This window comes from Suillus paluster (assembly GCF_016628075.1).
Source record: "Suillus paluster strain FC165 chromosome Unknown EDB91scaffold_7, whole genome shotgun sequence".
NCBI classification, from domain to species: Eukaryota; Fungi; Basidiomycota; class Agaricomycetes; order Boletales; family Suillaceae; genus Suillus; species Suillus paluster.
In genome coordinates this window covers 772,688-798,206 of record NW_024537567.1, presented here as the reverse complement: position 1 = coordinate 798,206, position 25,519 = coordinate 772,688, and the positions used below count along the sequence as shown (strand labels likewise).

General features: G+C 49.0%; 13 protein-coding genes across 13 annotated transcripts; 11 read left to right on the top strand and 2 right to left on the bottom strand.

Annotated features, from left to right (window-relative positions):
• Positions 1-544: 544 nt before the first annotated feature.
• EDB91DRAFT_1110369 (CTLH/CRA C-terminal to lish motif domain-containing protein) lies at positions 545-2,028 on the top strand. The gene is made up of 5 exons (XM_041317692.1): positions 545-732; positions 796-863; positions 1,030-1,225; positions 1,414-1,785; positions 1,840-2,028. Exons 1-5 carry the CDS (start codon positions 730-732, stop codon positions 1,915-1,917), a joined length of 717 nt encoding a protein of 238 aa, XP_041181495.1. The 5' UTR covers positions 545-729; the 3' UTR covers positions 1,918-2,028.
• A 279-nt stretch (positions 2,029-2,307) lies between these two features.
• Positions 2,308-7,105, top strand: EDB91DRAFT_1110360 (uncharacterized protein; the record flags this gene model as incomplete). Its single annotated transcript, XM_041317691.1, has 9 exons — positions 2,308-2,448; positions 2,499-3,055; positions 3,111-3,257; positions 3,309-5,727; positions 5,776-6,034; positions 6,092-6,233; positions 6,282-6,551; positions 6,601-6,689; positions 6,742-7,105. Coding segments are annotated over exons 2-9 (3,944 nt in total), but the record flags the coding sequence as incomplete, so codon positions are not given.
• Positions 7,106-7,939: 834 nt separating this feature from the next.
• On the top strand, positions 7,940-9,547 carry EDB91DRAFT_773050 (uncharacterized protein). The gene is made up of 4 exons (XM_041328350.1): positions 7,940-7,954; positions 8,010-8,103; positions 8,163-8,757; positions 8,812-9,547. Exons 2-4 carry the CDS (start codon positions 8,044-8,046, stop codon positions 9,399-9,401), a joined length of 1,245 nt encoding a protein of 414 aa, XP_041181493.1. The 5' UTR covers positions 7,940-7,954; positions 8,010-8,043; the 3' UTR covers positions 9,402-9,547.
• A 686-nt stretch (positions 9,548-10,233) lies between these two features.
• On the top strand, positions 10,234-10,479 carry EDB91DRAFT_1046979 (uncharacterized protein; the record flags this gene model as incomplete). The annotated part of the gene is made up of 2 exons (XM_041313293.1): positions 10,234-10,289; positions 10,341-10,479. Coding segments are annotated over 2 exons (195 nt in total), but the record flags the coding sequence as incomplete, so codon positions are not given.
• A 120-nt stretch (positions 10,480-10,599) lies between these two features.
• EDB91DRAFT_1046566 (uncharacterized protein) lies at positions 10,600-11,088 on the top strand (the record flags this gene model as incomplete). Its single annotated transcript, XM_041313275.1, has 1 exon — positions 10,600-11,088. A coding segment is annotated over one exon (489 nt), but the record flags the coding sequence as incomplete, so codon positions are not given.
• Positions 11,089-11,827: 739 nt separating this feature from the next.
• On the bottom strand, positions 11,828-12,505 carry EDB91DRAFT_1046962 (DUF866-domain-containing protein; the record flags this gene model as incomplete). The annotated part of the gene is made up of 5 exons (XM_041313292.1): positions 11,828-11,881; positions 11,934-12,023; positions 12,079-12,267; positions 12,318-12,374; positions 12,425-12,505. Coding segments are annotated over 5 exons (471 nt in total), but the record flags the coding sequence as incomplete, so codon positions are not given.
• Positions 12,506-12,666: 161 nt separating this feature from the next.
• EDB91DRAFT_1110270 (mitochondrial ribosomal subunit protein-domain-containing protein) lies at positions 12,667-13,724 on the top strand. Its single transcript, XM_041317690.1, has 4 exons — positions 12,667-12,977; positions 13,028-13,205; positions 13,229-13,361; positions 13,409-13,724. The coding sequence occupies exons 1-4, from the start codon at positions 12,725-12,727 to the stop codon at positions 13,601-13,603; spliced, it is 759 nt and encodes a 252-aa protein (XP_041181489.1). The 5' UTR covers positions 12,667-12,724; the 3' UTR covers positions 13,604-13,724.
• Positions 13,725-13,726: 2 nt separating this feature from the next.
• EDB91DRAFT_1046547 (carbon-nitrogen hydrolase) lies at positions 13,727-14,836 on the top strand (the record flags this gene model as incomplete). The annotated part of the gene is made up of 4 exons (XM_041313274.1): positions 13,727-13,869; positions 13,926-14,318; positions 14,372-14,391; positions 14,445-14,836. The coding sequence occupies 4 exons, from the start codon at positions 13,727-13,729 to the stop codon at positions 14,834-14,836; spliced, it is 948 nt and encodes a 315-aa protein (XP_041181488.1).
• A 1,434-nt stretch (positions 14,837-16,270) lies between these two features.
• On the top strand, positions 16,271-18,404 carry EDB91DRAFT_1110264 (Septin-domain-containing protein). Its single transcript, XM_041317689.1, has 9 exons — positions 16,271-16,296; positions 16,360-16,576; positions 16,626-16,754; positions 16,804-16,885; positions 16,939-17,073; positions 17,133-17,250; positions 17,299-17,666; positions 17,721-17,967; positions 18,018-18,404. The coding sequence occupies exons 2-9, from the start codon at positions 16,360-16,362 to the stop codon at positions 18,042-18,044; spliced, it is 1,323 nt and encodes a 440-aa protein (XP_041181487.1). The 5' UTR covers positions 16,271-16,296; the 3' UTR covers positions 18,045-18,404.
• EDB91DRAFT_1110258 (armadillo-type protein) lies at positions 18,405-21,881 on the top strand. Its single transcript, XM_041317688.1, has 9 exons — positions 18,405-18,550; positions 18,623-18,715; positions 18,766-19,044; positions 19,095-19,185; positions 19,238-20,247; positions 20,303-20,537; positions 20,586-20,999; positions 21,050-21,509; positions 21,560-21,881. Exons 1-9 carry the CDS (start codon positions 18,428-18,430, stop codon positions 21,669-21,671), a joined length of 2,817 nt encoding a protein of 938 aa, XP_041181486.1. The 5' UTR covers positions 18,405-18,427; the 3' UTR covers positions 21,672-21,881.
• A 432-nt stretch (positions 21,882-22,313) lies between these two features.
• EDB91DRAFT_1110251 (succinyl-CoA synthetase-like protein) lies at positions 22,314-23,911 on the top strand. The gene is made up of 8 exons (XM_041317687.1): positions 22,314-22,511; positions 22,568-22,683; positions 22,742-22,858; positions 22,911-23,054; positions 23,105-23,231; positions 23,285-23,623; positions 23,675-23,763; positions 23,819-23,911. Exons 1-8 carry the CDS (start codon positions 22,475-22,477, stop codon positions 23,843-23,845), a joined length of 996 nt encoding a protein of 331 aa, XP_041181485.1. The 5' UTR covers positions 22,314-22,474; the 3' UTR covers positions 23,846-23,911.
• A 38-nt stretch (positions 23,912-23,949) lies between these two features.
• EDB91DRAFT_1235338 (uncharacterized protein) lies at positions 23,950-24,835 on the top strand (the record flags this gene model as incomplete). Its single annotated transcript, XM_041321304.1, has 4 exons — positions 23,950-24,045; positions 24,094-24,567; positions 24,617-24,700; positions 24,758-24,835. 4 exons carry the CDS (start codon positions 23,950-23,952, stop codon positions 24,833-24,835), a joined length of 732 nt encoding a protein of 243 aa, XP_041181484.1.
• Positions 24,836-25,168: 333 nt separating this feature from the next.
• EDB91DRAFT_1015065 (ribosomal protein S16 domain-containing protein) lies at positions 25,169-25,514 on the bottom strand (the record flags this gene model as incomplete). Its single annotated transcript, XM_041312476.1, has 2 exons — positions 25,169-25,219; positions 25,275-25,514. Coding segments are annotated over 2 exons (291 nt in total), but the record flags the coding sequence as incomplete, so codon positions are not given.
• Positions 25,515-25,519: the final 5 nt, after the last annotated feature.

The following is a 25,519-nucleotide window of genomic DNA, read 5'->3' as shown; positions in this document are numbered from 1 at the left end:
GTTTGCTTGTCGGAGCTGGATACGAGCTGTCGTACGCAGTGCGATGCTGCGAATACAATGCGGGTTCCTCGATTGAGAGGGGCGATACATTACTTCGTGCACGGTGCAATACAGCCCTTCTCGTGCAATCATTCTCAGTCTCGTTCACTTACGTTGGCATCCGATGCATCCGTGCGTCAATCATATGCAGATTTGTTTCACACCTTGGGAATTACGCACGATCGCGGGTAAGTGATGCAACCTTTTAGTGGGTAAACTGGAGTCTTTCTTGTTGGGCTCCAGGATACGCTAGTAGGCCATTCACCAACGATCGAGATCTAAAACGACGCGTAGAAGTTACACGTTGCCGTTTCGTACATTTGAGCACGCGTTTTTCTTCACTTATGACACACGTGCTACTAGTTGCTTATATACCTTTTCCCTGTGATGTACATGTGGTTGAACCTGACCGGTCTGACCTTGGAACGCAAACTACGCCGGGAGTACTTGCCAACTTTGGTCACTTACAATACTCGGCGAACATTAAATTTGCATTTGGTCTGCATAAGGCTCTGCCCCGTGGTCAGGAAGACAATAAAATGATGACGAGGAGGATTACATACAGAACTCGATCGATGTCAAGCTTTCCCGATTCTTGCCCAATCAGAACTCAACAGGGTTGCCATACCAAACCTGCCCTGAACTAGCGCAGGAGTTTAAATTCCTTCCACCTTCACCCCCGTCACATCCATGGTGTGTATTTTCTTCCTCCGTGCAGCATGTTTCTTATGGTCGTTGGTCAAACTCTAACCTCAGCCTCCGAGGACCATAATTCGTAAAGAAGAGTGGGAGCGACGTCTACGCGAGGTTCAGGTGACAAAAGAGTGAGTGTTTGTCCCTAATTTATGTTTCTGAAAGATGAGACATTATCAATGGGAATCTCTCTGAACTCTTGAGATGAGTCTAAAAATTGCATGTATTATCTGATCTATCCTCGTCGCACTCTGTATCTCGAGCAATTTGCTGACGTTCTTTTTTTAATTTTATTAGTGACTTGAATCGACTTATTATGGACTACCTCGTTATCGAGGGATACAAGTCTGCGGCAGAGGAGTTCAGCGATGAAGCCGATGTTCCACCACCTGTAGACTTTGAGAGTATCGAGAGTCGAATGGTGATTCGAGAAGCACTGCAACGGGGCGATATCGAGGAAGCTATTTCCCGCATGAATGATCTCAATCCAGAGGTGGGTCGCGTATTCGTTTTTGGTAGTTTGGTATCAAGGACGCAAGATTAAAACGTTTCATGCACCACTCTCAGACTTCTTAGGAGTCGGTGATGAGATTCGTAAACCAAAACTTCAGTCTTCAATATGATTCGTCCTTGAAATATTTTACGTGTGGCACGGACAAATTCTTACATTTTCGTTTTCAGATCTTGGATACAAACCCTGCACTGTACTTTCACCTTCAGCAACAGAAGCTAATTGAATACATTCGTGATGGGCGTATCACGGAGGCGTTGCAGTTTGCCCAAGATGAGCTCGCGCCAAGAGGTGAAGAAAGTCCGGAGTTTCTTGCGGAGCTGGAACGTACGATGGCGCTTTTGGCGTTCAACTCTTCATCCTCGGCCCCTCCAACTATCTCCGAACTTCTTTCACCTGCACAACGCATGAAAACTGCGGGAGAGGTTAACGCAGCTATTCTTGAAAGTCTCAGCCAGGGAAAGGAGGTGAAGTTGGAACAGTTGCTGAAACTTATGTGTTGGGGTGAGGGGATGTTGGCTGAACGTGCTGATTTTCCCAAGGTCTGTATCTTGGCATTTAGTTCCGATTGGTTTGGCTGAACTTAAATCCATTAGATTGATCTTCAAGAGGGACTCATAGCGACGGGGAGAAAAGAAGGGACAGCAGTAGATGATTCAAATATGCGAGAATAACGGACAGTACATGTGTATTATTACCATAACATGGAGTGTAGCAGACGGCCAACTTGCATCAGATGAATTTGCTCTTGTCTTGATGGAAAAGCGTGTTTAGGATGGGCGCACTGATCAAAACCCGACTACAGGGATTACGGGTCCGCGGAATAACCGTGAAGCTGGCTAATGAGCTAACTACGTTTGGTCACGGTGAGAGTAAGCCGGGTTGCGATTTAAAGGAAGAACAAGGACTCTCCATAATAATAATTATGCGTGGCAGCCATGAGGCAGTTTCAAACTTTGAGCGTGTTGGTAACGCAAATGAACTGTACAGTAGCTTTGACTTACTTACGGTTGCTGTGAGGTTCATTGCCCCTCCCCTTGTGGCTTATGTCAGCTAAAGCTGAATCGCGGTATTGCGAGGTTCCAGCGCTTTCAAGCCAACGGACAAGTTTGACCACCGTACAGCGACCAGCAATTCCTCTATTCTCCTCCTCATACTCATACTCGTCGTCCTTAGGTTATCCTTTCCATATAAATAAACTCAAGGTAATATTACCAGACCATCAACTCAAATCGCAATGGCTTACGAGCAGCAGATCAATAAACAGTCGGAGAGCGCTGTATGCCCTCCTACTCTATCTCAGAGGACACTAGGTCTTCAAGCGCACCTAGACCTCGTCGTGTTCTCGTTTTATCAAATCCAGATCCAGGTGACTCAAGTAGTAGCGAGGATGAACGTCCTCGTTACCCGCACCACCACCCTCAGGCTTCTAACTCATCCTTGAACCAACATTCTACTTCATCAATCCCCCCTACAGTCAGTCGTCCCGTAAAACCCCGTCCCACTCCCCCCTTGACAACTGATCTACCCCACCACTATCCTCCTTCGCGTTCAAATCCTAACCTCTCCTCGCCTTCGAGTCAGAGCTCAAATGCAGTCGAATCTACTCCTCCACCAAGCACTCCTGGTCAAACAGGACCCTCGGATTTGAATGCTTCCGTTTTTACCATCGATGATGGTACAGCGCCTGGTGAACGTACTGAGACCGCTCAACCTCCTACTCGTCTCCAGAAGATCGCAGATGTCCTCCACTTGCGCAATCGCAGACCCTCTTCACATCATCGACATTTGGGCTCTGAATCTTCTCTCCACGTAAGTCGCTCATTTTATTTTCCATCTCATCTTCATCTCATCTTCATCCTCTCAGTCTCTGTCCCCTTCTTGTTCCTCGCCGACTATTCCTCCTCCGCCTGAATGGGTCATTATGGTCACCTATGACTGTCATGCCTACACAGCTGTCAATATCACGAATGCAAATAGCGCGGCTTTCATCTGGGAACGCATTTTTGCCGAAGTGCGCTAATTTTCCTTGCTCCATTTCAATCCTAACCAAATACCACTACAGCTCCAAGTACCATACGAAGATCAGTCAGGACAGCTTTCCATTTATCGCACACAAGTCGGCAGAGTCGCAATCGGTGAACCGCTATCACACGATCGCCTCATTCGGCTGGTCCGTGAGCAAGGCGACAATGTCGGCAGTTTGAAGTTCCTGGTTTGCCATCCTCAAGCGAGAGTTCAGGAGCCTTCGCTCCCAAGTTCGCCGGTCAAGCCCATGCCCCCGCCTCCGGTCTTGCCGGTAGTGTTCAGTCCCTTGGTCCCGAGACCGCGAACAGCCAAGTCTTCTAAGCAGGAGAGTGTATCTTCTGAAGATCCAACCCCCGATGCAGGCTATGAGCCGTCCGTGATATCTGACGACATCGATGATTCAGACAACAGGAGTACGATGAGGCCAGCTCCTCACCCCAATTTGACAAATTCTTCCAACAGCATGTTATCGTCACCACCACAGAGTGCACGATATGAAGACCGTCAACCTTCTCCCGCATCCGCAAAAACACCGTATTCGTCCGTTGATCGTCATCGTTACGATCTGCCTCAGGGACAGGGCCTTCCCTCTTCTCAATCTACTCCCATTTACGAGGATTTCCTCTCTACCCCTAAACGTCACTTGCGGAGAGGCTCAGATGCAGACGTAGCGGAACAAGCACTTCGCGATGCTGAACGTGCAGCGGAGCAGGACGCAGAATGGGCAAAACTACAGGATAAGGGTATCACTCGGGTGAAAGCTATTAGACAGCGACCAGAAAGATCGACAACCTCCGACGACCAGCGGTCGGATTCTCGAATCACAGCCGCCAGCGAGTCAATGACGAGGAAACCTTCTCCACCATCGTCGTCGGGAATGACGCGTTCGCCTTCGAATAAGAGGAAACCGTCACGCCCTGAATATTGTGATCGCACATCTCAGAACAGGCAGAAGGTGGGCGGAGGCAAGCTTGTTCCAGCACGCTTCCTATCTGGTCACAAGCCAGCCGATTCCACGACTCCTACGAAGCCACCACTCAATAAATCGAAGAGCACAGAGGCTTTCAAGATCCCGATGCCTCCTCTTCAAACGCCCATGCTTCGCACTTCACCAAGTCGGCCCCATCTTGCTACTTCGTCCAATTCGGGCGCTAGTAATTCTTATCCAAGACCCCTAGAACTTGGACCCAGACCCAAACCGTTCCCTTCAAGTAGGCCCGATAATGTCAATGTGGATACCACCACATATACTCGCGCTCAACAACCATTAGCGAGCGGCACTCTTAGCTACCTGTCACCCACCCAGGAACCATACCCGCGTCCACACTCTGCCTCGCCCTCTCAGCAGCGCTACCCTGGCAATGATGTTCATCGCGACCGTGAAGAATTCCGACCCACTCACCAAACTCAGTCCAGCAGTGGCTCTTCAAGGTTTGGTGATGTTGTCCTGAGGGAGGATAACTTTGGGATCCCCCTTCCGCCGTCTCTAAGACCTGGTCCTTATACCGTTTCTCCAGCTCGTACCAATCCTCAGCCAGAAACTCCTCCTCGCAGCCCCGTCACATCTCGACCGAGTACGTCCAATAGTACATCTGCACTTACATTCACTTCCACTGGGACGATGGTGCCCTCGACCTTCAGGAACGAATCTGGTACCAGCAGCCAGGAGAGTACAGCAACGGAGTCCACCATACGTCCGGACGAAAGGGACAAGCTGGTCTGGGATATCAGATCCTTCAGTTCTTCCAAGCCATCTTTATCATCTACGGATTCCTCAGACGATGGAGTTGGCACCAATGAAACTTACGGGACAGCGTCTTCTGATTTGTGGTCACGAAAACCCATGTCAGAAACTAGCGACACCACTAAGGCATCTGTGCTTGGTACCAGACCAAGTCCTCCACGTCCCGCTCTTAACGTCATCACTCCAAGCTCCGGTCCTGGGGGTATGATGCGCGGTGTCCCACCCAATTTCCCAGCACCGCCGACTTTCATGCCTCAGCCTCACTTACGCCCTCCTCGGCCGCGTACGCCGAAGAATAGGCACAAGAGCAGCACATTTGAGGAGTATACGTGGGCACATCGTCCCCCTCCGGAGGATGTCTACGACCGCCTTGAAGAGTTCTTCCCGGAGCATGATCTTGACAAACCCGTCATTGAAGCTAATTCTGGCGGAACGTCGCCTACTACCGTAGAACAGACCTACGGAATTCCAAACGTCGTTGATAGAGACAAGGCGCTAGTTCGACCGAAGAAGTCCATCCGTATCGTAGCGGAAGAGCATAAAAAGCGAATAGATCGTGTTTCCAGGGGTGATCCATTAACCGACACAAGCATCTGGCGGAAGAGGAGCACGAAGTTATGGGGCAGTCGTATCGAGGAAGTCAATACCTCGTCGCAGACGAAGGCGACCTACAACAAGACACATCCTGACTCCCCGGCGGGTGGTCCTAGACGTGAGTTCTTTGGCTTTCTTTGCACCCCTGAGCTAAGCTGTCATTTAGCGATCTTCAAATGGGTCCGTGGTGAACTTATCGGCAAAGGAACGTACGGTCGCGTATATCTTGCCCTCAACGCCACCACGGGCGAGATGATCGCTGTCAAGCAAGTTGAAATCCCCATAACCGCTAGTGACAGAAAAGACAGCCGTCAAATGAGTTTCGTGCAAGCACTCAAAATGGAAAGTGAGACGTTGAAAGATCTCGACCATCCTCATATCGTGCAGTACCTTGGATTCGAGGAGACACCGACGTTCTTGAGCATGTAAGCGCTGCGGAAACTATGTTCGTCGTTGACAGGCATCCTCATTTGCACTTTCAGCTTCCTGGAATACGTGCCCGGTGGTTCGGTTGGAAGTTGTCTGCGAGATCACGGTAAATTCGACGAGGAAGTTACGAAATCATTCACTGGACAGATTCTCGAGGGCTTGGAATATCTTCATTCCAAGAACATTATTCACCGAGTAAGCTTAATCCTCGATCGTTTGTTCGTACCTCATTGTCTCGCATAGGATTTGAAGGCAGACAACATCTTGGTAGAGAAAACAGGCATCTGCAAGATCTCCGACTTTGGGATTTCGAAACGCACAGACGATCTCAATGGAATGGCGTCTACGGCGATGCAGGGCACGGTCTTCTGGATGGCGCCAGAAGTCATACATCCCCAGAAAAAAGGCTATAACTCCAAAATCGACATTTGGAGTGTAGGCTGCGTTGTACTTGAGATGTGGGCAGGGAAGCGACCATGGAGTGATGATGAAGCTATAACAGTCATGTTCAAAGTTCGTTTTTTTGTCTGCTGCATGCGGTACACTTATGAGTTTGTTGCAGGTATACCAGAATAAGCAGCCCCCGCCCATACCTTCCGATGTGTTACTATCCGATCTTGCAAAAGACTTCAAGGATAGATGCTTCGCAATGCAAGTTTTGTTATTTGTCGTCTTGTTTGCCATGCTCACGAATGATGCTCAGTGATCCGGAGGAACGCGCAAGCGCTGCGGACCTTCAGCAACATCCATACCTGGAACTTCCAGACGGCTGGATATTCAACGACTTTAAGTAGGACCTCATTCGGACATATTCTTCAACATCATTCCCTATATCCCCAATTTCTTATCGCATTTACTCTCATTTGTCCCAATCGCGCATCTTTCTCTGTTGTTCCGCATGCTGATTTGTTTCATAATGACCTTTATAATTTTTGTACTTGTGGGGAGGGTGTGCTCGTAATGGCTTCACGAATCCGAGTTAACTCGATTGGTTGCGGGAGTAGTGTCACATCACTAGAATTTGGTAGACGACAATGATATCCTCACGCTTGCACAACGGACGAAATAGTCGAAACGTATACAATGGAAGGTTCTGTCTATGAAATTGCGTTCAAGCCCCCCGAGATGGACATCTAATACACATTGTACGCCAGCCTCTCGTACGGTAGAATCCACAGCTTCAGACGCCACATTTCTGAAGCGTTTTGAGAGCACGCAACTTGATCTTTTCGTTGACCGCTACTCCAGCAAAGTTGAAGCTAGCACCGAACGCAACAGAAGTTTTGCTTTTGGGCCATGCTGGCAATGATGCATGGCACCGAGCTGAGATCTTTCTGAATTCTTGAATGTCTGTGCCCGGACAGAAAGAGTAATTAGAGCCTCAACAAAGAACGATGAGTAATGAACATACTAGTCGTCCGAATAAACAATCGACAGCGGCCAGAGTCCACAGGGTAGATACTAGACTAGTAGTAGTAGAAACCACCCGTGAAGTTGCAGCGAGATAGCGGGAGACTTTCTACCAACGCAGGGACACTGGATGTGAAACCGGAAGCCACGAGCATTCGAACCAACCAACACATATTCCTTATTCGGCGCTGGAAGGGCAGCGATCGGGAACAGAGACGCAAGGTATTGGAGAGCATGAAATTGGAGATAGGTTGACTCGGCCATTCTAATGTTGGCAGTAAGCTTAAAGCTGGATTGCATCCTAACGACGAGCCCGCATCGGCGAGAATCTACGCTCCTGAGCAGGAATACCTGCTACAAGTTCCTGTGCCTCTGTTAGAAGTTAGAATTATGGCGTCGTCCTCAGCGCAGTGTATTAGGAGTATAGCGTGTAAGTTGATGGCGCTCTGAATAAGTAGATGATATCGACTCGGAGTCTTCCCTTAGTACTTAGTAATTACGCCTAAGTAAAGGAGATTACTCTTGACCTTGAAACAGTACTTGCGCTGAATCGATTCGCAGTGTTAGTACCCGTACTTTGAAACGGGCGAGCTACATGCACAAATGTTTTGATCTCTCTAGACTGCCCAAAGTCCCAGGTTTTCGTTCAATCAACGTGAGCCCTCTCTCGCCCCTACCACATCACACCCAGAGTCTCATTTTTCTTCCTTACAGCGTCGTAATGTAACACCCGGCTCCCCTCTTCCTTCCCTCTTCCCCGGTATGGCGCCGTACGACCCTGCCCGCACCGTCGACCCAACGCACCCCGCCACCCGGTGGAAAGCTCGTGCCTTCCCGAATTTTAGTTGCTCCGCGTTCATGCTGCGCGCTGTACCAAAGGGTGCGCTTTTACGCCCAGAGTTCGAGAGTCCCGTGTCTCAGGCGGAGCGCTCGACCATGGTGCCGTGCGGGAACAGGAAGAACAGTCGCAGGAGGTTGGATATGAGCATTTTATTCATGATATCGAAGAAGAAGACGAATAAGAGGGCAGTGGTGCGCAACAGAATCGCGATGCGCATTAGGGCTGCCTTTGAGCTCATCGTCGTCCGGGGTGCGGATGCTGAGCCCAGAGAGAACGTGCAAGGCGGAGACGGGGGAAAAGAGAGTAGGCCTGAAGAATCAGCATCGTCAACCGTTGCTCGGAAGCCCAATAAAAACAATGACCGTTCGGTACACAAGGCGAGACTCGCCAACATGGTATTTTCAGCCACCCCGCCTAATCTTGGGCTGGTGTCCAATCCTGCGCCTACCAAACACCTAATCCTCCAAGGTACGTTATCAAAAGAAATATTTATTTGCCTCTTCTCTTCTGACACGGACCAAGACTGGACATATGTTATGTCGCCCTCTCTTCTGAGCTACCGCATGCCCCTCCCCGATCTCATACAACACCTCCGTACAGGCCTTGAGAGCATTCGAGCACAGTCTATGAAACTCGATGCGCTATGGGCACTGGACAAGAGAACAGCCAACTTGCCTTTGGCCCCCATCACAAGCGAAGAACCTGAAGAAAACTGGCGACAGATCGCAACTGACGAGGATGAGCTCCCCGCGCTATTCGACCTCGATGCGCCAGAGCAAGCCTTCAACAAGAAGGAACGATCTATCAATACGCAGAAACAGCCTATCAAGCTGTTTTTCCCGACATTGCCGCCGTCTGGAGAGTCCCTCTCTGCGTTGTTCGCTGATGGTCAGCCTGTTACTTCGCCCACATGCACTACGAGGCGATTGACTCCATTGGCGAATGGACCAAGTCATCGGTCTCCCGATTCCATTTCTGATCCTTCGAAAGTTCTCCGACCTCATCGCCCTGCACAGTCTATATTTAAAACTGGTGCAATGGATCGTCTTGCGACCGTAAAGAATCGGCCCCTAGTTGTACTGGGTCGTAAATCAGAACCAAGACATGTGTAGAAATTTTGCGGGTATCAATGATACCCAGATCACTCCACCGCTTGTACATTATTCACCTAGTAAGCTTAATCTTCGGTCATTTGTTCGTACGTTGTCGGTGATTCTTGGTGATCCGGAGGAACGCGCGCGGAGCTTCACATCATCATGAGGAGCAGTGTGACGTCACTGAAGTTTGGTGCCCTCATAAATGACAGTCCCACCCTGATCACAAGAAGCAATGCAAACACAGGCTAGTACCGCTCATAAACCAGACGCAGATGTTACGCAGGCCGCCATACGAATACAACGTGCGTGGCGCAGAAGGCTTGCCGCCAAATCATATCCGCAACTTGAACCTATGGACACAAACTCACGCTGGAAGGATGCTACCATCCATGCGCGGATGAAGGTATTGTGATGCAATTCACGTGTTGTGTAGGTTCTTGCTGATGGCACTGTGGACAGGTTGATAGGCAAGATGCCGACAATGGAAAGAATGACTCTCGTACGCGCTGGAGGCGCGGTGTCTTCATGGTATCCAGGATTCAAGACAAGAATACGCTATACGCTAGGGATGCGGACTTGGAAAACACGAGGTGCGAGGACGACAAGATGTTGGAGACGCAGTACTGGCTGGAGCTCATAGACTCGTACGTGAACACGTTGAAGTTGCAACACATTCATCGGTGATACAACATTTGGATTCTAGGAAACACCGATATGGTTCAAATTGTACGTATTCACCCAATTTTCTCTCTGGTTTATCCACCGAGTTTTGCATTGAGTAACGTTCGCGAACCTAGTGAAGGTTCGTGTGCCACTGGTTCCAGGATTCAGAACTTTAAGAAAATATCAGTGGTATCACAGACGATGGCAGCAGGATGATACAACTGACAACTTTTTCAAGTGGTGCGATCTAGAAGGTACTACATGTGCTTTTGGCTGAATTTCTAACTATAGGCTGGATCGAGGAGCCGGGAAAAACATCAATCTTGATGAATGCCCGAGAGAACGGCTAAACAAAGAAGCAAGCATTATTTCGTCTCTTGCACTGAGTGACTCTCTTACGTTTCTTCTGAACATGCAGCGAATAGTGTAGGTCGAATCACACATTGTAGAATGTGCGCCGTAGTTGACTGCTATCACAGGTACCTCTCACCCGAACAAAGTCAGTTATTACTTGTTGCTCCTGGTCATATCTAACTAGCGCGGTTTAGGAATAAACTACCTGGTCAGCATTGATGACGAAGGGAAGCTTCGATGGGCTCGCAATAACGCTTTAATCGATACCACTGAAGGAAAATGGCAAGTTCGGGGCGAAGGCAAGGGTATCATTCCTCAAGATAGCACTCGTACATATCCCCCCATCCCTCCTCACCGCAATAGTTTCGGGTCCCTATCGTCTACTTCAGTCAGATCCCGACAGGAAGACGAAGCAACTCATTATGCCGGGTCCCAAAAGGGACGAACTCGACTTGGACGAGCCATTCGTCGGCACTTCACATTGAGAGGCACGATGGATAGATTGTTGAGAAAAACAGTGAGAAAGAATACATGGATCTATGTCGCAGTACGTTGCAATAACTCGAGATGCTTTAAGCTAATACGCGGTCAGGATAAGAGCTGTGAGTCATGCATAATGTGTTTAACTTGTATGCATAAGAAACGCACTTCCAGTCAACATGTTCATTGGAATCAAAGGTATTGACGTGTCTAGAAAATTACTCTAGACTGCTAACGATGTGCTATGGAGAAACGGGATTGTTTCAGCATTCATCATTTCTAGCTGGCGGCATTGTCACGTCTGCAGGAGTTATCTCTGTCAAGGAAGGCGTCATCCACAAACTGTCTCCGTTGTCCGGCCACTACAGGTGAGATTCACTATGTTGGCTATACTCCTTTTAATCGTAGATTCGCTCATTTCAACCTTGCCGAAATCAGAACATCTGTTGGCGTAAGTCTTTTGCTAAGGAATACTCTCGTTATTGACGTGGTATGTGAAGCATTTCAGAAATTTCATGGATGGACTCTCGGAAACAGGTGTTGATATGAGTAAAGCCAAGATTAGTAAAGCTGAAATGGTCCTTCGATGGTGAGAAATCAGTTATTACTGCGGGTAGTTGACAATTAAGGACCGATGTACTTCAGTATGGAGTTTGTCTCCAAGACCAAGAGGGCCCGACACAAAGTAGCAGCAAATACCAAGGGTTGTGTAAAGGAAACTTTTCGAGGTGGGGGAGACGATGGAGAAGAGACGAGGACGGGCACCATTTCTATTTGGAAAAGAGACATTCTAGAGGGACGTAGCGGGCCCCGTAAGAGATAGCGATGATCTTGCAGCCGAAAGCTATCTTTTGCATTCACGACACTTTCTCGCTACGATGCGCTCTAAAGACTGTATCTTACACCTGTTGCGGATATACTGATGACACCATCCTCCTGGTGATTCACGCCCTGGCCCATCGGCTTTCGATGTTGGAAATACGAACATCAATTTTAGCCTAAAGTGGGACTCCATGGATTGTCACGGTTATAAAGTCAGGTCTGTCTCACCTTCTCATCATAGTCAACCCACTCATCATCATCTTCAAGATCAACGGAGAACACGGTGCCCGTCTCTCCTTTGCAGGTCCACTGTCCTTTCTGTGACATTTACATTTAGTGAGTTTGGCAAAGCACGAAAGCAGAAATTGCGGACTGGATCAAATTCCGTAAACTCTAATCCACGACATTCGATCTTCAAGAGAGTTGCAAATTGTCCGTTTGATTCAGCAGAGTATGGTTTTGATGGTTCAGCAACAAAGCTAGCAGAGCTTTCCCTTTTACAACCACCGCAACGCCAAACTAGGTTCGCTGAGCCTCTGCTAGTCGAGAGATCTCGTTTTTCCTTGGGGAACAAGATGGAACACTCCATCGTCGTGGAGTAGATACACGCACCAATCTATTCAACGTAACGAACTTCGGATGCTCCTCGTGACAAGTATTGCAGACCATCTGCACGGGGCAGTCAGAATACGAGATATGATGTGGTCGCCGACGATCACTTTGAAGAAGTACTCGAAATCAGCACCAGAAGGTGCCAAATCGGTGACGTTTTCTAGCTCAGCTTTGATTTCCAGTTTCAAGAACTTTTCCGAATTAATATTTTTGAGGTCTTTCCGAAGTAGCGAAAGAGACTTACGACCATGATAAGAGGATGTATGTTTTATGCAAGATCATGGTGGATGTATTACTGCGGTGTATGATCTGTGATCAGAATTTGTTCTTGTTTACATTCTTCCGTTTTCGTTTTACACTTGAGCTGTTGAACGCAAACCAGAAGTACCAAGTTGCCAACTCCCAAAATGCGGTTGCCTCCGCCGTGTCGACGCGGTCTACCTTCAATGATGGCCGCCAGGCAATTCCATTCCACTACACAGGTGTCCATGCGGAAAAGGGTGTCCAAGGCGCCGAAAGCAGACGATGAAGAAATACTTCAGCACTTTCGGCCAGACGGGGGATTAGATGTACCAGTGGCAGGATACCTGTTGTACCGCCAGCAGCGACAGACATTATACTACATGCGGCTAATTGAGCACGAGATTCCGAAACTCGTAGGTCAGCCATGATTAACTCGGACTTAAGACGTCCACTCATTCATATTTTAGCGTTCCGCAAACCATTCGTCCCTCCAACTTCCGATACACCTCTCGTCATACGGTCCGTCAATTTTGCTGGGGAGCAGCATCCATTGACGGCCAAGCGGAGTGTTGTTGTCCCGGTCGCGCATCTTCCCCTGCGGAACGAAGTAGCTTTTCAGAGAGCGAAACTCCTCGCCGGCGTGCGGTGGACGCCAGACCCCCCAAGAGATTCCGGTATTCAGCGGATGAGAATGCAGCCAAGCATGGTTTTATCAAGATCTCGTGCGAGGACTTTCCGCGAGCCAACATGAATTTAAAATGGATCAGCGACACGATTGATAAGCTGGTTCTTGAGGCCAATGTAGGCTGAATTTGACATCGGCTATCATCTGTACTCATAATTACTAGGCTGAGGGCGAGGCACCATATCAACGGCTACCACTCGATACCCGACATCTCGATGCTAAGGTGCGGAAAGCGAAGAAGGGTGATCATGTGCGGGGCAGAGGTGGATCACGTCCGAGTCTTAAAGACTTCCCCACGGAATGGCTTCCAAAGCGTCAAGAGGACGCGATATCTTCTGTGCTTCCATCTCAACAATAGATCGTTTCTTTCGGCGGCCGCTGTAAATCGGGCTGATATCATGATCACGAGTGTATGATGAGTCAGTCATGCGAAATATGTTATAAACTCCATCGATGAAGTGTTTTGATCTCTATCTTCCACATGGCGAATGTAATTCGTGCGTCTGTGGTTCAATCCTGCACCGCCCGCTTCAATCTATCAGAGACATTGGATAAATTCGAGAGCCTGACCAGACTCGCGAAAGAGCGTGATGGGACGCAGCTCGTTGTATTCCCCGAAGCCTTGTGAGTCCACTTTGGTCTACATGTCATCTTACCTATGGCATGTAACTCTTGCTCAGCATCGGGGGCTACCCGAAAGGTTCGACCTTCTCATGCTTTGTAGGAGAGCGTCTACCAGAGGGCAGGGACGAATTCGTGAAGTATTACAACGCGTCCATTGAGATTCCTTCGCCAGCGACAGAGCGCATCGCAGAAGTGAGCAAGGCGACAGGGGTTTTCGTGGTCATGGGGGTCATTGAGCGTGATGGTGGAACGCTCTACTGTACTGCCATATTCGTCGACCCCGTTGAGGGCCTAGTGGCAAAGCATCGAAAAATACTGCCAACAGCATGCGAACGTTTCATATGGGGGCAAGGCGATGGAAGCACCCTTCCTGTTCTAGGAAAGAAGTTCCAATCCTGCGTCGAACCATCGCACACTGTCAATACAAAGATATCCGCTACCATATGTTGGTGAGTGCTAGACCTGATCGTCCTCACCTTGAGATCTAAACGAGTTGTACCAGGGAGAATTATGTGCCTCTGCGTGAGTTTCGAACCTGGTTTAAGTAAACCTCTCAAACGGTTTCCTCCCTTCAGTTCGAACTTATTATTATTCTCTCGGGACGCAAATCTATTGCGCACCGACGGTGGACTCGCGTGAGACCTGGCAAAGCTCCATGCGACACATCGCATTCGAAGGGCGTTGTTTCGTGCTGTCTGCGTGTCAATTCGCGACCGAGAAAGACTACCCTCCGGACCATGCCGGTGTAGATGCGAGTAATCGCAACCCCGACAACGTCATGATCAACGGTGGCAGCGTGATAATCAGCCCTCTGGGCCAAGTACTCGCTGGCCCCACGAGGCAGGCTGAGGACATCCTGACTGCAGATCTTGACCTTGATGATGTCGTCCGAGGGAAGTTTGATCTTGATACTGTGGGGCACTATTCTCGTCCAGATAGTACGACCCCTTCATTTCACTTACCTTGATATGCAACTCATGGTCCGTGCTTAGTGTTTCAGCTCAAAGCAAACTTTGATTCAGGCACTGGGCCCCACGCTTAAGGAGGGAGGGGGGTGTAACGAGCTTTTATTATTCCACTGTCAACATTGCGTCTGTGTTAAGTTGATCTATTTAATGTACATCATGTCCACAGCTGACTGGTTTCACCTACATTGAATGTTGGACACTGGGTGTCGAGACCGATCAATAATGCTTTGTAGGACATGTGGCCCGGTAATGTGGCCGATGAGGACAAAGAAGCCAAAGCCACATCTCCAAGTCTTTCTCGCCCTTCCACAGCGCACACAAAGTGATGTGCAGAAGACCACCCCAAAGCGTCCAGAGCTACTATGATATAAAGCCTAAGCTGGGTTGTAGAATGAGTGAAACATACAACACTCTCCATCACTAAGCCGCGGCAGGTCCAAAGCTATACAGACTCTTCAGCCAGATATCCATCGTACTACTTGCTATACACCCGAGAATGTCTAACTCTCAACCAGCCGATGCGCGTGCTGCGCTTATGGAAACGGTTATCTCGCGGGCGAGTGCAGAGGGAGTATCCCCAAGCTCTCTATTGCGGCGACCAAGTCGCAATTTCAATACGCGAGACTTCGCTGGCCGAAACCAGTCAGCTAGCCCTACGAAACATCGGGGGCGCCAAGACAAGAGTGGCTTGGTCATTCGGGGCAGAACAATCTATAACCCACAGGCCGAATCTGCTACACACTCGGCACCCAAGACAAGCAGATCGCACACGCTCATGAAATCCACCGCTCGCTCCTTCGGATCGGAAGAGAAATCGATGTCTCTGGAGATCTTACAACGGATGGATGCTGACGAACAAAAACGAAAGAAGGGCCCCTACCAACGTTTCCTGAAAGAAGGGAGAAGCGACTTTGCACAGAAGTACCGGATGAACGATGAGGGGATGTCTGCCTGGATGGGTGCCTCTGAGTCTGGTGCACACTGCCTTGCACGAGGCAGTGAACGAAGTACACCTTCGCTATCTCCATCCAGTGTTCCATCGGATATGGAGTACTCGCCACTTCGCTGGAATGCGCCTGCATTCAACTCTGGGGAGGGGGATTGGCAGGCGATATTTGACATGTACGTCAAACAGGAGGAATGTTTGGAAGATAGTATGAGATATTAAGGACTGTTGGCCTATCACAATCAGCGCATAAGCGTATAATCACTTATTTCATATAATTCTGCAGTTAGTTATGGCACCATGTATATCCTGCGGCGCACTGTCATTTACCATATAAACGAACGGCTCGTGTAGGCCGACACGAGAAAAGCGGAGAAGTATGGCATATCAGTTTGCGAAGTTGAAGGTTAGCCGAAATAATGTTTAGCGCGCCACTGAAGCCAAACAAAACCAACATTAGTAGTTGAGCGAATTTGCTTCCATCCTTCTTTCCTTGTTTGCAGTCAACCCAAAGTAAATTTTGGTCCTTGTTCTTCAGTCATTAAAGCCCTTGACATCACTGACAACAACGTCCAGATGACTGACTCCTACTCATCCCGCGCTGGTGACCTTTCACCATCTCCCAATGGCTACGCGAACGGTTCAAGTCCATCGTTGACACAATCTAACAACGCTGGCCTTTCCCCCGTCATTCGCAAAAAGCTCATGGGCTACGTTGGTTTCGCCAACCTTCCAAACCAGGTACACAGGAAGAGCGTACGAAAAGGTTTCCAGTTCACTACAATGGTTGTCGGTTCGTTGTTTATACACACACGTTACTCTCAAATATTTACCCTCATTAGGCGAGTCGGGTTTGGGCAAGTCGACGCTGATCAACACCCTCTTCAACACCCCTCTCTACCCTCCCAAGGAGCCCCTTCCTCCTGCGGCTGAGCGACCAAAAACGGTTGCTATTGAAAGCATTGGCGCAGGTTAGTGTCTTACCATAGCATGCGAAGTATCATTAATAGTCGTTTCTAGATATTGAGGAGAACGGTGTTCGTCTACATCTCACTGTTGTTGATACCCCCGGTTTTGGTGACTTCGTCAACAATGACGACAGGTTTGTAAATTTTTTGGCCATATAGAGAATCTTTCATTTATACGTAACACTAGCTGGAGACCGATCGTGGAAAACATCGAGTCCCGCTTCGACTCATATCTAGAGCAGGAGAATCGCGTAAACCGGCAGAAGATCGTTGACAACCGCGTTCATGCCTGTCTTTACTTCATTCAGCCCACCGGACACTCGTGCGCAGTTTGCTTGTCTTACTTTGTACTGTTCTCTGACACGTTTTAATCACGCACAGCCTAAAACAACTCGACATTGAATTCATGCGTCGCTTGCACACCCGAGTCAACCTCATTCCAGTCATCGCAAAAGCCGACACCCTGACGGACGAGGAAATTGTTGCATTCAAAGCCAGGGTAATTCTCCTGCCGTCCCGTATTTTTATTGCCTAACTTTGCATGCAGATCCTTGCAGACATAGCTCACCACAAGATCCACATCTTCCAGGCCCCCAGCTATGAAAATGAAGATGAGGAAACCCTAGCTGAGGCCGAGGAAATTGCTAGCAAGATTCCTTTCGCAGTCGTCGGTTCTGACCATGTCGTGGACACCACCGACGGTCGTCAAGTCCGTGGACGTGCTTACCCTTGGGGTGTCATTGAAGTCGACAACGAGGAACACTGCGACTTCGTCAAGCTTCGCCAGATGCTCGTCCGAACCTACATGGAGGAGCTTAGAGAGTACACGAATGACGTGCTATATGAAAACTGGCGAAGTGAGAAACTTCTTAGCATGGGTGTCGCCCAGGATTCCAGTGTATTCAGGGAGATCAAGTAAGTGCTGCTTTTATTGTTCGTAGAGAAAGGTTCATTGACGTCTTGTTCAAGTCCTTCGGCCAAGATCCAGGAGGAACGCATTCTCCACGAGGCCAAGCTTTCAAAGATGGAGGCCGAGATGAAGATGGTGTTCCAGCAGAAGGTCCAGGAGAAGGAGTCGAAGCTGAAGCAGTCCGAGGAGGAACTTTATGCTCGGCACAAGGAAATGAAGGATGCTCTCGACAAGCAACGTGCGGATTTGGAAGACAAGAAGCGAAGAATCGAGAGTGGTCGACCGCTGACCCCAGAGAAGAACACTGTAAGCCAACAACTCCACCCTGGAGTGATTACTGACTGGCGTTTGTGCAGACCAAAAACCGTCGCTTCTTGCGGTAGATTCAGCTTCTTTGGTTCTCCCACATTACCGATTCCTGCTGTTCTTGTCTTCGCCCCTTCTAGTCTGCCATTTAGTATTCTTGCTACCGTACATTGCATTGGCGTTTCACTCGTTACCTCGCCCTCGAACATTTTACACTCTTTTGGATTGATGATATCCAGGCTAGGCTACCCTCTACCCTTTTAGTATGATCAGCTTCTTATGCGGAGTTTCTGGACGTCGAAAGACGTCGGGGAGACGATTGGATTTTTATTTCTGCGATGACTGCGCGAGATACCCAACCCAGTGTTGCCACTATGTCAATACTGATAAACAGATAATCTTTTGAGTACCAAAGCTTGAATAAGATTGATTTGATCACGAACCACAACACAGCTCAATCATGGCTGATAACCAGTCCGCTAATATTCAAGCTCTGTTGTCCGCTTTAAATGTGTTCACTAGTGCACCTGACAAGACCTCATTGGAGAACGCGAATTCCTGGCTGCAGGATTTCCAACACTCTGTAAATGCACTTTCGCCCTTCGCCCGATCTTTCAAGCCGGTCATCTGACTTCGTCCATCCGCCCTGTCCTAGCCCGAAGCATGGTCAACATGTAACGTCCTCCTGCTATCTCCTGATGCACCACCAGCGGCCAAGCTTTTCGCCGCACAGACTTTCAGGTCGAAAGTTAGTCTATGATGATTCAATTCTGTGTGCCACTGAAGTCCCCCCGACAGGTTACGTATGATCTACATCAAGTAGATCCATCAAATCTTCTCCCCCTCAGGGACACTCTTGTCACTGCACTCGAAAGATATCAAAGTGGCCCGAAGAACATCATCACACAGTTATGTCTGGCTCTCTCGGGGCTTGCCCTGCAACTCCCAGCTTGGGATAATGCTCTGCAGAGCATCGTCGAGACATTCGGAGCGAACCCTGCAACGGTTCCTGTCCTCCTGCAATTTCTGACGATCCTCCCGGAAGAAGTGTCGGGCAACACAAGGATACCTGTGACCGTAGGTAGCGCACACTTACTAGTAATGCCGTTTTTTCATGACACTCACAGGATGATGAATATCGCGAGAGGTCTGCAAAACTCCTCTCAGACAACTCTGAGCAGGTACTTGAGCTGCTGTCCATGTACTTGCAGGCAACTGGTTGGTTCATTTTTTTTTTGTCGCCGAGGGGCATTTGTGACAAGTTCTGCAGGTGTCACGCACGCCGTTCAAAGCCAAATCTTTGATTGCCTCCGCAGCTGGTTAGTCGCAGGTGAAATCAATATGCCCGCGTTTGGCAAATCTCCTTTGCTTGCGTTCGCATTCGAGGCCCTGGCTTCGGAAGAACTTTTCGACTCGGCAGTCGACGTCGTCTGTGAAATGATACATGAGACGCAAGAAATCGACGATAATATGCCTGTGATTGAACTCATCGTTCCTCGAGTCATCGCCTTGAGGCTTCGACTGGATGATCAAAAGGATGATCCAGAAAAGATTCGAGGCTACGCAAAGATCTTTGCGGAAGCGGGTGAAACGTACCGGCTACTCATTCTTCAGCACACCGACACATTCTATCCTATCGTTGAGGCAATTGGCCAGTGCTCAGCCTACCCAGACCTCGATATCGTGCCCATCACTTTCCCCTTCTGGATGCGGCTGGCTCAGACTATCGGCAAGAAATCGTCCATTTCGCCACTATTTGTGGAAGCGTACCAGGCTTTGATGGGAGTAGTCATTCGCCATTTGCATTTCCCTCCTGATCTCACCACTATGACGGGCCAAGAGGCGGATAACTTCCGCTCGTTTAGACATGTGATGGGAGACACTCTCAAGGACTGTTGTCTAGTTCTTGGTGCAGATGCGTGTCTTCTTTCTGCTTACGGGCTCATCACTGTTGCGCTCTCTCGCGCACCACAGTCCATCTCTTGGCAAGAAATTGAGGCCCCCCTCTTCGCCATGCGTTCTATGGGCGCCGAAGTTGACGTGATGGACAATACCGCCGTGCCCAAGATAATGGATCTCATTCCCTCCCTTCCGATTCATCCTCGAGTTCGTTATGCTGCACTGCTCATCATATCTCGCTACACCGAATGGATCAACCGCCACCCGGACTATATTGCATACCAACTACAATACATTTCAGCAGGCTTTGAAGATCCCGACACCGAAGTCAGTGCGGCTGCAGGGCAAGCATTGAAGTACTTGTGCCAGGATTGTAAACAGGTGAGACCAAAACTTACCTTTGCGATCAGATTTTATTTTATGCACGCACTTGCAGCACCTGATCGAATTCCTTCCTATGTTGCATACTTTCCTCATAACAACCGGAGTAAAACTGGTTCAAGACGATCGGCGGCAAGTATACGAGGCCATCGCTTACGTGATTTCTGCAATGTCTATGGAGAAAGCTGCGGACTCGCTACGAACCTTTTCGCTTGACATTCTTTCTCAAATACATGCTATAAGTAGCAAGTCGACAGCAGTCACCAAACAAGAACTCAAGGAAGTCGGATGTAAGTTTCGTGAATCGTGTTGACGACCAGCTAACGCCTGTCCCACAGATGGCTTGGAAAATCTGGAGGTCATGTTGCATGTTGTAGGACCCTTTGGAGATCAGCTACCTGCCGCCTGTCAGAACAGCTGTCAAGAAGCATGGTCGATTTTTGACGCCTTCATCGCCAAGTTTGCGTTCGACTATGACACTTCTGAGAGAGCCACTCGCGTACTTCGTCACGGCATTACGCTGTTCGGCCAGACCGCCCTTACAGTTGCTCCATCTGTCCTATCACGGATGGTGACGTCCTTCGAGGCAACAGGTTTCTCGTCTTTCTTGTGGATTTCTGGGAAATTTGTAGGGAGGTTTGGTCACGAGGCGGACCCAGCTTTGCGAAATGCCTTTCAGACCCTGTACGAGAGAGCGACCAACAAAGTCGTTAGTCTCTTACAATCAAAGGATCCAAGAGACATCCCTGATGGTGAGCCCTTTTCGTTCAAATTCTGGCAATGACTGACTTTACTTCAACAGTACTGGAGGACTATGTTCAGCTGTTGCTCCAGCTCATACGGATGGCACCGGATGTTTTCTTCCAGTCCAGCGCATTCCCATTGGCGTTCCGAGCCACCATGGCTGCCCTCACTCTGATTCATTCTGACCTCGTCTTTGCATCCTTAGATCTCTTCCGCGACATCCTTACTCACGAGAGTCTTACTCCTAGTTCATCGCCACCTCCCAAGTTCCCCATCTACTGTTCCGCTATCAAGGCCGTCATGGAAAAGGAAGGATTCGAGTTCGTCGGCTACGTGCTCTCGGGCCTTGTTGGAGACTTCCCTGAAGATGCCGCTGCTGTTGTTGTCACCATCTTCCGCGCCGTAGCGCTTTTGTGGTCTACGCAACTGGTCGCATGGCTACCACCTATTTTGCAACAGCTTCCTCCATCCAGTGCCCCGAACCAAGCGAAGCAACAGTTTTTGTTAGATGTGACCAAGTGCGTGCATCTCTTGATCGACTATAGTAGTGAAGTTGATTGATTGGTAGCGCGTTGAACACCGCTCAATACGACAAGGTCAAGTATTCCGTTCTAGCTCTCCATCGAGCTTCGCGCAAGGCTCGAGATCGTAGACGTGTGACACCCCTGAACCAGGCGTGAGATCCAAGTGAGGAAAGTTTTCACATTTGAAACGGATCAGGAATTTAGTGAAGAGAAGAGATGTGCATACTTACAGTCTAAGGTGTAATAGGAATTTTGTACATGCCAAAAATGTTTCGCACTTGTCTGTGAATGTGCCACAGGATTTATCACTCGGCGCTACAACCGAGGGAAAGAGGTAGACTCGCTACCAGTCGACGGCGGACGGGTGCAAGGTGCTACCCAGAGGTTCGACGTTCACAACAGCTGTGCTGAGAGGTTTGCGACTGCACACAAACAAAATATAATATCCACAATACTCAATTTACGTGCTGCTGGTAAACTTGAAGGTGTTGTGAAACTCGAAAGCACGCGAAGAGTCGGTGCCGCAGGGGCTAAATATAAATTCAATGTAAGTAGAAGTATACGAATTCACTCGATTCTGGTGGTAAGTTGACGGTTCTCAATCTGACTGATGATAGGCTGAACCACTGAGGGGGTGTAGTAGGCGCTTCATGAAGCTTCTGAAGCTCCTAGATTTAGACTCTGGACTCTGCGCCGACGTAGTACATGGCAACGGTCAAGTAGATGACCTTCTGCAACCCCCCGCAACCGCGAACGGAACACATCCTGGTTTAAAATCAGATGCCATGGTTGCAGCCTGCAGGACGGGGCGCCGACAATTTCACTGTTCAGCGGTACCGTCCACGTGAATATCTCATGTCAAAGTGCCTAATGTGGAAAGCATCGGAAACATCGGGTTCTGGTTTTTAGTTACCACACCTGAGGATACCTTACATTTCTTTCCAACACCACCTCCACTAATGTTTCGTCGTTCAGGCCAATCCTTTGCTTCTGACCGTACGTTTTCTTCATCTATTATATAGCGATTAAAAGCCCTGATGTCTCCATGATAGTCGGTCGCCGGTCGTTCTCGGTGTCGGCTTCTCGAAGGAGTTATGCTGACACTATACCCAACCTACGTATTCACAAAGACACCAAAGTACTTTGTCAGGGTTTCACTGGAAAGATGGTGAGCTCATGATCCTTTTCTCGCTATCTAACGCGTGAACGATATATCATCCAAACAGGGAACCTTTCACGTAAAGCAGGCTTTGGCTTATGGAACGAACATGGTTGGGGGTGTCTCCCCAGGAAAAGGTGGCCAAACGCATCTTGGTCTCCCAGTCTTCGGTAGTGTCAAGGAGGTGCGAATGCATCCGTTATTGTTCTGCCGACTGTCTTCATGATATCGAACAGGCCACACGGGCAGTAAAGCCAGATGCAACTATCCTTTATGTTCCTCCCCCATTTGCTGCTGATGCCATCATCGAGGCCATCGAGAACGAGATTGGTTTGATTGTCTGCGTAACGGAGGGTATTCCTCAGGCCGACGAAATTAAGGTGCACTATTTTTGCGATACATCAGGGCAGTTCATGAACTTTATATATAGGTTATGAATGCTTTGAAGAGCCAATCTAAATCTCGCCTTGTGGGGCCCAACTGCCCCGGTATCATTGATCCACTAGGCTGTAAAATGGGTATCCAGCCTGGCCATATCCACAAGCCAGGAAAGATCGGTATGTTTTACTAAAAGGTTGGTTTTGATCTCGCGCCTTATTGGTGACTCCAGGCATCGTTTCGCGTTCTGGAACCCTTACATATGAAGCTGTCGCTCAGACCACCGGTGTTGGTCTCGGTCAATCACTTTGTATTGGCATTGGTGGCGATCCATTCCCCGGCACTCAGCATGTAGATGCCCTCAAGGTTTTCATGGAAGATGATGCGACTGAGGGTATTGTCGTCATCGGTGAAATTGGTGGTTCGATGGAAGAGGAGGCTGCCGAGTACCTTGAAAAATACAACAAGACTCGCAGCAAGCCTAAACCTGTCGTCGGGTTCATCGCCGGACGCACTGCCCCCCCTGGGAGACGTATGGGTCATGCTGGTGCTATCATTTCCGGCGGCAAAGGTATGAGCCTTTGTAATTTCTTCGCCCTTTGACTGACTTTTGGGATTGTAGGCGCTGCAGTAGATAAAATCGCTGCTCTTGAGAGAGCTGGTGTTTTAGTGGCGGACAGTCCGGCAAAGATTGGTGCTGAGATGCTCAAGGTTTGTCCGATTTTGACTTTGACTGCTTGCAATGGTGTGCTGACTTTCGGGAAAGGCAATGAAGGCAGCAGGTCTCGTGTAGATAGAGTCTTAGTTATACCAGTGCTACATAGTGTACCACATTTCAATTTATTGGTTTTCAATATTCTGATATGAGCTTACATAATTGTGCATCATCGTTCATCGATGTCATTTACTCCGTCCCTAGCCATAGATGAAGCAGCAAGCTATCTATCATCTTCACCATCCCTCTCAAAGGTTTCTACCACCATCAAACTCGAGGTCCATATCGTATTCTCGAATTTCAATCAATCTCTAACTTGTTCACAGATCTATGGTCTATTCAAATATCTCAAGGTGGCCCCGAAGCCGCAGGGCTCACGACCATCGATCTTTGACATGACAGGACGCGCCAAGTGGGATGCGTGGAAAGCGGCGAGCGAGATGTATGAGAACAAGAGCCACGCCGCGGAACAGAGGTATCGTGCAATCGCTCAGGAACTGGGATGGAGACCAGGTCCTACTCCCACCGCTCTGGGCGAGGCGCCCGAGAAGCGATCGGAGGATGAAGGCGCGGATGCAGGCGTGTGGGATGACTCTGCTGGCTCGGAGTCGTCCAAGTCCTCAGGTGGTGGAGGCGGTGGCGGCGGCATGGGAACATCCGTTAGCTCAATGGTCGACCCAGGCCTGGCTTTGGGTGAGGCTCAGACGTTGCATGGATTAGCTATCGCAGGAGATTCAGAGAAATTGATGGCGTTCTTGCTTGCGAATCCAGCGGCAGATGTAAACGCACGCGATGAATTTGTGCGTTTCTCCGGTGCTTCTTTCAGCAAAACTCAAGTTCCAGTAACAGGGTTACACCGCCCTTCATTTGGCTTGTGACAGAGGTAAGCTTGCCTCTCGTCCAGGTTTTACTGAGCAAGGGAGGGAATCCTCTGTTGAAAGTAAGGCATGGAAATATTATAATTCGAATACTGACTTCGTGATCGGGCAGGATCCCGACGATTATACCGCAGCGGAGCTAGCTCAGGTAGCTGGACATGAAGATATATACGACCTCCTGAATAGATAGCAGTAAAGCCACTTAGCAAACTTCGAACATCTCAAGATTCTAAAAAGAGTTTGAATGATAGTGCAATTATGGCCACGGTATGTATGTTATGTCGGGTGCAGACTTCAAGATTGATATGAGTAGATGAATCTACATATGCGAGGCTATAGTGGTAATATTATGATTTCCTCCTCGATTTTGACAGATGGTGGAACGAACCCACCCCAAAGCGACGTCAAGCTCAGTTGCTCAAGATCCCCTCGGACACTGCGAGAATCATGACGCAGCTGAAGTCGTTGCAGGATTACTCGTCGAATCAGAGGCACTGTCTTTCGACAACTCTGCACCAGATCTTGGACCCAAAGCCTTCGGGTGATACTTTGAGTCTGGCGGTAATACACCACCCTTGAATATTTACTTTAGCACCGACAAGCGTACAAATAACAAAAGGCGGGCTCACACATTCCAAGAGCTTGACTACAGATTTACTAGGCAGTGCTCCAACACCCAGCCAGTATTTTATTCTGTCCACACTCCATTTAACAGTCTTGTGTGTCTCCCCGAGCTTAAGGGCGGGGTCGTAAATGCCCAATAGCTCCATAGGTTTTGCGTCTCGTCTTGTGCGCTGGTTAATGGCGACTAAGTGGAATATACGGTTGTGTCTTCGGCCGTGCATGGCCATCCGGAGGCGGACAGGCATAGTGA